The following is an 11,450-nucleotide window of genomic DNA, read 5'->3' as shown; positions in this document are numbered from 1 at the left end:
CACCACACTGTGTAGAAGACAAGGGAAGCACAGAAATCAATCAACCATGAATAAAACTGTATATTTTTTTCTTACTTTAAGATATGTATATTAGGAAAGTCTAAGCAGAACATAAAACTGCTTTGACACCATAATTATGCTCATACACTTTGCAGACTATGACCCAGTGAAAGCAAGAATTCACTGAGTGCCTTACTGGCTACTTGCCATCCTCTGAATACTGTGTTTAATGCAGGGGGGAGGGGGCTGATGAGGAATTAATTCAGAAAGTTTAGAGTCTCAGATCATTCTGGAAGCTTAAAACCAAAATGAGGGTTAAAGTCATTATTGTTAAGGCTAATTGCAATATAAAGAAAAATGTTTGCAACTTTAATAATTTGTAATTTATCTTATGCCACATGTAGGAGATTAGCTCATCATAAAATTTTGCAGCCATAAAGCAGCTTTCAGGTATGGCATTATAGAGGCAGGTGATGTCACCATCGATCTGGCAATCCTCTGCCATCCATAACACTGTCTGTTCACCACAGCAAACCCAAATCCATTTATTCACTATCACTACCATACCATTCTCTCACTAGAAGGGAAAACCTATAATGGCAGCAGGCCGTAAGAGAGACCCAGTTTGGGAATAAGAACCATTCAAAAAATATATGTTTGCTGATGATGTTTTAAAGAAAGTCACACCACTATCACTATTTACATAGTCACAAGTAACAATAAGGTCTAGGTCTGATTTCAGTGGAAACAGAATTAGTCCTAAATCAGCAGATGAAAATTTGATTATTATATGGTGTGACGCTGGTTCTATGTCCATAACTGAATCATCCCCAGGAGCCCAAGGGTATATCTTAAGCACATCTATACTGACTTTTTCTGCACTGTCATAGGTAAGTCACTTTTTGCATTATTTCTACGATAGTGCTTTGCACTGGTGTAGCAAAAACCTGCACTGGTTGGGAAAAAAAAAACAAAAAAACAGTAGTGCAAGGCCTGAGATGACAACATATTTTTGTCTGATAATTTGAACTATTTCAGGAGTCTACAAAAATGCAAAGCTACAATATATAATATATGCACTATGAACCAGATTCTATAGCATCAATTGCAGTTCTGCACAGAGTGGCTACAGATTCAAGCCCTGTGTATTGGAGATTATATTCAGTATTATTCTCGCTAACTCAATTTGTTATGTATAATGGGCTTAAGGGAGTGCTTAGGAGTAATCATAAAATGGTAAGATTCTCTTTTCTTAAAGTCAGAAATTCAGAGTTGAGCAGTCCTTGCAGGGACTCATTTTTATGACCATAAAACTAATTCTAAGCACATCTAAATGTTCTAGATGTTTTTAAAACTGTTTTATGTACAAAGGCACTCTTAGAATAATAAGAGGTCCTCAAGCACTTGGAAAAGCTCTGTTCTGCTTTACCATCTGTGTTTAAGTGATTTATGACTTCATTAATTATGAAGTATGCTTAGAAATACTTTCACTGTTAATAAAACTGTCTCCTTGTATATCTTCAAGGTGCCTAAAATGATTAACTGTTTCTTTGTTTGCTCTGCTACCCATATTGATGGATAAGCCTCATGCAGAAAAAAAATATTTTTGCACTTGTAAATATCATTTAAAACTCCCACACTCTTCTAGACCCCCCAGTAAAAAATATAGGAACTCAAAGAAAGTCCCCAAAAATTCACACTGAAGAAATCATGTGCCGTAGATCAGGGGTTTGCAGTATTGTAGCCATGCTGGTCCCAGGATACCAGAGAGACAAGGTGGGTGAGGTAATATCTTTTATTGGACCACCTTCTGTTGGTGACCTGAAGAAGAGCCCTGTGTAGCTTGAAAGCATGTCTCTTTCACCATCAGAAGATGGTCCAATGAAAGATATTACCTCACTCACCTTGTGTCTCTAGATCAGAGAGGTGTCATTCTGTGCAGGGGCCAAATCCCATATTCAATTATGATCTGTGGGCACGGTATAAATTTAGGATTCCATACTTCCCGCAATCTACAGCAATCTTCCACTGATGCCATTGGGAGGTTAGCAGAGAACCTGACCTTTTAATAACTAAACTTTTAGATGGTGTTTGTTCAGAACCTTACACATTCAGCATTGTTCAATGCGAAAATCTATTCTTCTGTAGGACTACCACCATATCTGCCCTTTATTTCTCTTCCTTCCTGCTCTGCTGTCCATGTTTTTCTCCATTTTCCCTGTCTCCTTTGTTCTTCCCTTTGCATTTCCTCTTCCCTGCAGCTACTCCCATTTCCCACCTCCCAACTTAAATAGCTGATGTTGACACAGAAGTATCATCATTGGGCTTTAGAGAATTAACACTTCAGAGTTATTGTCTGAAGCTTTCTGAAGATGCAGGCAGACATCAGGGCATCGGTTACATTCCATTCAATTTGGAAAGTTTGAAATTTACTAGAAATTTACTTCTTTTTTAAAATGAAAGCTGAGACTATGTCCTGTAGATCATAGGTTGTATATGTGACACCCCAGGCCTGAATACTATATTAAATATTATATTATTATTATTATTATTTGTCTTTTGGAAGCAATAGGAACCCCCGTCTGGACCAGGACCCCATCATGGTAGGCTCTGTACAAACACATAATAAAATTATAGCCCTTTCCCCAAAAAGCTTACTGTTAAAACAAGTCCAAACACACTGAAAAATGCCTATTAAAACTTTTTATCATAATCTCACATTATGGACACTTTCCAGACATATGATCAAATGGATTAATGACCTCAATACAGAAATGCAGAGATACCCTCAACTTCTTTATACTATTGCTCGTATACAAAACCTACTTCTACTGAGAACATACTGTAAAATATGGCTATTTGTGCCACCTAGAAAAGATAAATTTAGTAATCTGAAAATAAAAGCCTTAATAAAAAAACATTTTTATTAATGCTTTCTTTTGTTGTTGATTATGAAAAAGAAACGTCTCAGCTATGCTCTGCATCAGTCACTGTTCCTCAAGTACCTATGTACAATTATTCACTTGCAAAAACCAGTTTTGTTTGGTTTTAACTCTCACTTGTCATGTCACGTTAAATGTAAGCCCCAATCACACATGCACTTAGACCCCAGTCCTTCAAACCTCACAGCAGTACAGTTAAGCAAATGGGTAAATATCGTCAAGATCAGAGCCTTACACCAGGACTACTCAGGTGTGTGCAGTTAAGCATGTGCACAAGAGCTTGCAGCTGCCCTGATTCTGCAAGCTACTCCATCTGTGAGGCGCCCCAGGAAGCGACTGGAGCACCCTGTGGGTACGTCCAAACAAAACAGTTTGTAAGATCAGAGTGACAGACCTAGGGTCCCATTTTCTGACAGAGACCTGGAATCACCATCATTTCTACACTTTGCTAATGCTTTTACTTAACATGTTTCCTTTTACCCAGTTCTCCATCATATGGGAATCCCTGATCTCTATAGGCACGATGAAAGGGACTCCATCACCCTTCCTTCTAGTATGGGATCCTTGGCGTCTAAGCGGCTGGGTGAGAAGATTCCTCCCCACCGCAGGCGCACCCACCTCAGAAAAAGTAATGGAATCCTTAGTCCCTGGAGAACTGGTTAGAGGAGATACCCCTGCCCCTCCCAATATAGGATCCCTTGTCTCTATAGGCTGAATAAATGGGATTTCCCCCCAAAATATGGGGGTGGACAAGGACATTCCTATGGGGCTAAACAAAGGGGCTAGTCCCACGGGGGCTAGAGGAGGGGGTTCCATAAAGTGGCTAAACAAAGGGGCTGGTCTCACCCGGGGCAAGAGGAGGGGGTTCCTGTGGAGCTAAACAAAGGGGCTGGTCCCACCCGGGGCAAGAGGAGGGGGTTCCATGAAGGGGCTAAACAAAGGGGCTGGTCCCACTGGGGCAAGAGGAGGGGGTTCCTGTGGAGCTAAACAAAGGGGCTGGTCCCACTGGGGCTAGAGGAGGAGGTTCCTGTGGGGCTAAACAAAGGGGCTGGTCCCACTGGGGCTAGAGGAGGGGGTTCCATGAAGGGGCTAAACAAAGGGGCTGGTCCCACTGGAGCAAGAGGAGGGGGTTCCTGTGGGGCTAAACAAAGGGGCTGGTCCCACTGGGGCTAGAGGAGGGGGTTCCTGTGGGGCTAAACAAAGGGGCTGGTCCCACTGGGGCTAGAGGAGGGGGTTCCTGTGGGGCCAAACAAAGGGGCTGGTCCCACTGGGGCTAGAGGAGGGGGTTCCTGTGGGGCTAAACAAAGGGGCTGGTCCCACTGGGGCAAGAGGAGGGAGTTCCTGTGGGGCTAAACAAAGGGGCTGGTCCCACTGGGGCTAGAGGAGGGGGTTCCTGTGGGGCTAAACAAAGGGGCTGGTCCCACTGGGGCTAGAGGAGGGGGTTCCTGTGGGGCTAAACAAAGGGGCTGGTCCCACTGGGGCAAGAGGAGGGAGTTCCTGTGGGGCTAAACAAAGGGGCTGGTCCCACTGGGGCTAGAGGAGGGGGTTCCTGTGGGGCTAAACAAAGGGGCTGGTCCCACTGGGGCTAGAGGAGGGGGTTCCTGTGGGGCTAAACAAAGGGGCTGGTCCCACTGGAGCAAGAGGAGGGGGTTCCATGAAGGGCCTAGTCCCACTGGGGCTCCACGACCGGGCTCCCAGGCCCAGCGGCGGGGATTCCCCCGCACAGACCCGCTCTGTGCTGTGGGGGCAGCGGCCCCTGCCGGCCGAGCGGGGATAGGCGTCTCCTCAGCAGCCGGCGCCGCCGCGCGGGCGGGTGTCAGTGCCACGGTGTCTGTCGGGGAGGGAGAGCAGGAGGCTGCCTGGCTGCGCCCCTAGCCCGATCCCCGCGGCCAGGCGCCCCGCATGCAGCCCTCACCCTGGAGCGGAGGCGGCGGATCGAGGAGCTCTCGCGATCCTCCCGGCAGCGGCTGCTCCAGTCCAGGGACAGGATGTTCTCCAAGCTCACCTCCATCCTGCAGCACGCCGTGGAGGCGGTAAGGCCGCCGGCCGGCCCGGCCGCGCCGCACCGGGGATCCAGCTGCGGCCTAGTCGAGGAGCGGGGCCGCCTGAGGGAACGCGCCCGCTGGTTGCCCCGTTGCTCCCCTTCCACGTTGCTCCCGCTCCGTGTCCCCTCGTCCCACCCGGGATCCCGCTGCCGGGGAGGGAGGTGACAGAGGTGGGGGCGCGATCCCCATTGTCCCCCTTCCTGTGCCTGCCGGGGGCGGCTGTTACGGCCCCTCCCCGCCACCCCCCTGCCGCCCGGGGAGCGGTCCCCCTTTGGCCTGCCCCCAGGGCAGAGCGGCGAAGGATGGGGTAGCTGCCTGTAGGGGTCCCGGGCGGGTTGAATGGGGACCGATGCTATCCGCACTGGCCCCTTCCCCAAGGAAGGGGTGAATTTACCCTCCCCACCGCGGGGAGCGAGAAGGGGGCAGCTGAGGGCAGCCAGGACACGCTAGGCCCGTTGAGAGCAGTGCCCCCAGGGTCACTGGCATAGCCCCCTTGTCCCCGGCAGCGAGCGGGGAGAGGCGAAGATCTCTCTCTCGGGCCTTGGAGACGGGCTGAGAAATTCCCCAGAGGCCCAGCCACCGGTAGCGTCGTCGATAATAACCCGCCCCCCCCCCATTAGCCCAGGCAGAGAAGTAGAGGTGCATCTTCCCCCCCCCCCCCCCCCCCGCCACGGGATTTTAGAGTCAGCGTGGAGCAGTCACTGACCAGTATTCACATTCATAGCTCCCCTTTCTTTGCCCCAAGGCAGAGGTGAGGATGCCTTTAGGAGGAGGGTTGTTAGTTATTGTTTCTGAGTGCCTAAAAACATGCTGGGGGCTTTGCAGACCCAAGTAAAGCTACAGCTGGGTTAGGGGAGCTGCCCCGGATTCTCTTGGTCAATGTCGTGGTGTAGCAGTGTCAGGGTCTCTCTTTGGTTTCCTGCACAGTTAACAGCCTCCAGAAATTCTGCTTTTTAATACATAAACTTTTTTGTTTTAAATGTATTGACTGAAAAATCAAACTGGATTTCTGCCAGCTAAGTCAGTTGCATAGCCTCCAAAAAGGTTACATTTTGGGAAGTTAAGTAGCAGGGCCCATTTCTCAACTTGCTGCTTTTGCAGACTATGTAGCTATGATTTTTTGTCAAGATGGCTTTATTTTGTCTTCGCTATTTGCATGTTGTATTTGCTTTTCACAAGATCCAGATTTTTAAATTAGTTTATGAATTTGCATAGCTTTTCTCACTGACCTATAAGTCTTGATTTGTCTTTCTTTACTGTTATTTTTTATTTATCTGTGAAAAGTGTTTTGAGATAAGTGACTTACTATACTATATTGACAACTCTATGAAACCTGTAAGGCCCTGATCCTGCAAACACTTATACATATACTCAGATTTAAGTACCTGAGTAGTCCCATGACTTCAGTGGGCATAAGTGTTTGCAAGATTGGAGCTTGAAACACTACAGCCTTAGTTTAGATGTTAAAGATGGGCAGTGAATTGGTAGGAATAATCATAAAATTTATTAAAGTAACCCTTAAAATGTTCTTAGAGAGGAAAACTGGTCTGCCTTAAAGTTGTTAATACCTGATGGGAGATGCACGTTCAGATGTGATCCTTCAAAATTTTACACACATGCTTAGCTTTATGCATGTGAGTACTCACATTGATTTCAATAGGACTGGTCATGTGTAAAATTAGGCTCATATTTGTTTTCAAGATCATCTTCTTCCTGAGGTTATTGTTTTTAAAACTATAAAACCACCAATGAGTGAAGTTTTTTAAAAAGATGGTGATTTCAATGAAAACACTGTGTGGGTGACCTGTACAAATACCATAATAAATAGAAGATTTATGTAGGACCAACAAATATTGGATGCGTGAGCCTGGAAACAGTATTCATGTGAGCAGTTTTATTGTCTTCAGTGGAACTACTTAAGTGAGTAAGGGTGGCAGGATTGGGTGAAAAACTTTTATTCTTGCTGGCTCTGCAATGAAAGTTAACTAATAAATATTAATTCCCAGAACTGGGCTTATATGATTGTTTACTTATTTGTGTGCCAATATAATCAAAAGTGCCTATGTTTATTTTAGGGCCACAAGCAATACTAAGAAAAATCAATATGCGTATCAGTAAAGATATTAAAAGCTATTATAAGCAAATAGAGGGTAAAACAATAAAAATAAATTAAATTAAAAAAAAATGGGAAGCATGTAATTTTGTGACTGCTATAAACCAAAACGCTCACCTCTTTGCATCCTGTTTACAAGTTGAAGTCCTCATCCTGTGTCTCTTAGTCTTATGAGTAAGCTCAACAAGTATTGTGGGGCTACTCTCAGTAGTAAGTATTATGTTGAGTAGTATTTGAATGATTAGGATATAAATAGTAAGAATTATAATGGTAAGAGTGAAACATGAAGTGAGAGGATATTGAGCATGGCTACAACTTTCTCTTTGAGAGGTGTGTGGTACAGTATTCTAACCACAGTACTGAGACCCAGAAACTTCTGATTTCTAATCCCAGTTGTTACTCCTTTGTGGTCTTAGTGCAATGTGTCCTGGAAGTCAATAAACCCTGGACTATGTCAGATCAAGCAGGTGGGAAGGAAGGTTAGCTGGCTCCAGAGCAGTTTAGAATCACCTTCTATTTGTAAGGTCTATAGCAGTGGTTCCCAAACTGGGATTCACAGAATGTTAGTTACAGGGGGTTTGCCAGAAAAATTTCGCTAATGATGGCCAGAGGACCCCGGGCATTGGAGGCAGCAGGTGGGACAGCCGGAACCCCAGGGAGAGCGGGGCAGGACAGTTGGGGCTGGCAGCCCGAGCCCTGTCCCCATGAGCGGGGGAGCCAGCAGCCCGAACCCCAGCACTCCACGCAGGGCTGGCAGCCTGAGCCCCAGGGAGAGCGGGGCTGGGCTGTTGGGGCTGGCAGTCCGAGCCCTGGCAGTCAGCGGGACCTGCAGCCCAAGCTCAGTGGAGCTCAGTTGGCTGGAGTGGTCAACAGGGTCTGGCAGCAGGAGCCCCACGGAGTGCAGAGGAAATTTAAACTTAAATCCCTGGAAATATTCATTTTTAGGAGGGGGTTCATGAGATTTCACAATTTAGTGAAAGGGGTTTGCAGGCTGTTAAAGTTTGGGAACCACTGGTCTATAGAAACAGGATTTTCAGAACACGTTGGGGCACTCGTGCCTTATCTTTCCTGTGGAAGTGATCCATGCCTGATGCTACAGAGGCAAATGTTCTCTACTTTACCAGTAAAGTTCATAGGTACATTCTACAGTACGGTGGAGAGGGATAGTGCTTTCCTGATCCCTTCAGGCATGCAGTTTTATTCGCTTTCGTAATGCTCCTGTCCTGCCCTCTAAGTACAGGAACAATTAACTTTAGAAACTGAGGGTACATCTACACTACCCGCCAGATTGGCAGGTAGTGGTCGATTTATCAGGGATCAATTTATCGCGTCCAGTGTAGACACGATAAATCAAACCCTGATCGCTCTGCCGTTGACTCCTGTACTCCACCGCGGCGAGAGGCGGAAGCGGAGTTGATGGGGGAGTGGCGGCAGTCGACACCTCGTGTCTTCACAGCACGGGACTTCAGCTACGCTATTCTCATAGCTGAAGTTGTGTATTTTAGGTCGATATTCCCCTCCCCGCAGTGTAGACCAGGCCACATATTCCTATAGTCCGAGTTTCCAGCTTGCAAGGTAACAGTTGATTAACTTTATTATCTTAGCTTTCACATATGAAATAATAATCGAGCCACAGTGACTGACTCTGTGACCTATGGCAAGGAATTCCAAAGGTTGACCGTACACAGTGTGTAATCATTTGTTCCAACTGTACTGCCCTTTAAATAATTGATTATCCTCTTGTTCCAACATTGTGATGGGGAAAAAGTAAGGGGCCAATCATTTTTCATTTTGCTTTCTTAATTTTGAATATCTTAATCAAAATATCCTTTAGTCTTTTTCCTTTGCTGTCTAAATAATTCTAGTTTGTGGATGCTTTCTAAACACATCTCTTCTGTATCTGCTGAAGCTCTTTATAATACAGTCTTTAAAAAAATCCTAATTTTTTGCAGTCTCTTATCACCTGTATATCCTCCCCCGTCTCAGCAGCTATCTTTGCTGCCCTTCTCAATCCCTGCAAAGATGAAGACAGTAATCCAGATGAAGATCCACCACTGTGTGATGTATTACGCTGATAGAATGATCATAACTATAATAGCCAAGTACAGTAGTGCCATCTTAAGACAGAGTCATCCTTGAATTTGATTTTGTGTGTGAGTTTTCCTGTTGTTTTGTGTTGTTTTAGGTTCAAATTCTTAGTGGGACTACAGGTATTTGATAGGGTTGATTGGTATGTTCCAGAGAGTCTGTCACAGGTTTGTTACAAACAGATGTTTTTACCCTGCCGTTAGACAGATGTGCTCCCTACCGGTGTATTTGTGTCTGACTAATCCAAACAGTGTTGAATCTTCAGGGCTGCCAAGAAGTGAATGGCAATGCACAGCAAATGGGGTTTAAAGTTGTTGGTTTTTAGCTCTCTTTTTTTCCCCTATACTCCTCACTTCTGTTTTCATAGAAAGAAATTGAATCTCGAGCAAGTGTGTGCTCCATTGTTTGTTTGGTCCAGGTTATGTCAAGATTGATTCTGCAAATTGCTAAGGGCTTGTCTACACTTAAAATGCTGCAGCTGTACCTCTGCAGCTACACCACTATCGCGCTTCAGTGACATGCTATCTGTGCCAACGTGAGGGGCTCTCTGTCAGCGCTGGTAAACCACCTCACTGAGAGCTAGTAGCTAGGTTGATGGGAGAATTCTCCAGTGCTGTCTACACTGAGGGTTAGGTTGATTTTTTCAGACCCCTGAGTGACACTAATTTCCTCATGTAGACCAGGCCTCGGTCTTTTTAAATACTAACCTTTGGGGCTTTTAAGAGATATTTACATGTAGAAAATTATAAACTTTGAGCATTTGGAATAGCTCTCAATTTCACTTCAAAGCAGGATAATTCTGTATCATTATATAGCTGATTGGCAATAACAATAGGTGTTAGCTGCTCCTAGGGTCTGTAAATTCTTACTAAATCTCTCTAGATGCTTATCTCTCAATTGTACCTTATTACAAAGATACCTAATTTGTTTTAACTCCAGTTTCCTTTCTGTTATTGTCATGACAGGTTCCTTCTAGCCCAAACTAACTTTAATGAATGACTAGACTTTTCTTTTAAAGAATCACTTAACCTTGCTTATAGTGCCCTGAATCCTTACCTTCATCTGTATAAGTACTCAGAGCGAGGTGTTGTCTACTTGATTAGATATAATATAATAACTCATGTGTTTCTGAGAGTAGATCAGACTAAACCCTCCCATTATAATTTCCTAATAATTTATCAAGGACTGTGGTGGAGTCTCTATCGCTGATAATTTTTAAATCAAGTTTGGATTTTTTAAAGGTACACAGGAAACAAGCAGAGAAATCCTATGGCCTGTGTTATTTAGGTCAGGCTAGAATCTATATGATTACAATAGTCCCTTCCAGTCTTATAATCTATGAATAAAATAAGAAAGTAGAAAAGCTTATTATTATTTCTAATGGTAACAGCTATAAGCTAAACTTCTGATCCTGCAAATATTTACACACGTGCTGAACTTTACACCTGAAGTCAATGGCCTCCTATATAAACTAGTGGGTGGTTTCACTAACCAGAGAAGGGAAATAAAGCTACACGCACTTTTTAAGGCCCTTTCCTCAGTGCAAGTTTTATTATCCACCAAGCAGTCACAGATCAAAAGCAAATCAAATGAAAAATACTGGGCAATAATCCCCAGAGACTTTCCCTGTTTCAGCCATCTGGTAGGGAAGAGGACCCACCCTTTGCATCCCATTAAGGCCCCTTTGCTGTAACTTCCCCTTCCTTTTCACTCTGTGCTGAGCACCCATGTGACCTCCCAGAATCTGTTCAGAAGGTTCACTTCTACCGTGTACATTGGCCTGGCCAAGTGGCACTGAAGGGAAAACCCATGTGACCTCCCAGAATCTGTTCAGAAAGTTCACTTCTACTGTGTACATTGGCCTGGCCGAGTGGCACTGAAGGGAAAACCCTGACCTCAGTCTTTGTGGCCCACCCCTAGTCAGGTTGTAAGAGAGCTGGGAGGTAGCCTTCCAAGGTTCTGAGTGTGTGAAAAATGTTACAGCAAATATTTATAAAATCTGTGAAGAAAATCCGTATGAATGATGTCTGGTTTCCTGAGACTTTACATGCTTTTTTTTTCCAACAACTCATAATTTTTTATTTTTTGAGAGTTGTATGTTGGGCAGATTTTATACTTAGCAGTCGCCCCAAGGATCTGTAATTCCCATTAGATCGAAAGTACTAATTTTGGAGGGATATTTGGGTGGGATTGGGTCATAGAATCATAGAATATCAGGGTTGGAAGGGACCTCAGGAGGTCATCTAGTCCAACCCCCTGCTC

The 11,450-nt window shown here is 44.8% G+C and overlaps 1 protein-coding gene across 1 annotated transcript in view; it reads left to right on the top strand.

Moving 5' to 3' along the window:
* Positions 1-4,767: 4,767 nt before the first annotated feature.
* Positions 4,768-11,450, top strand: part of FHIP2A (FHF complex subunit HOOK interacting protein 2A) — a 47,289-nt gene continuing 40,606 nt past the window's right edge. The window contains exon 1 of the mRNA XM_077823093.1: positions 4,768-4,975. Coding sequence (XP_077679219.1) covers positions 4,931-4,975 — 45 coding nt within the window. The 5' untranslated portion in view covers positions 4,768-4,930. The remainder of the gene's footprint in view (positions 4,976-11,450) is intronic.

The sequence above is a fragment of the Eretmochelys imbricata genome, chromosome 7 (genome assembly GCF_965152235.1).
Source record: "Eretmochelys imbricata isolate rEreImb1 chromosome 7, rEreImb1.hap1, whole genome shotgun sequence".
In the NCBI taxonomy this organism is placed as follows: domain Eukaryota; kingdom Metazoa; phylum Chordata; order Testudines; family Cheloniidae; genus Eretmochelys; species Eretmochelys imbricata.
Note: the sequence above shows the minus strand (reverse complement) of the source record. Positions and strands in the feature narration are given on the sequence as shown.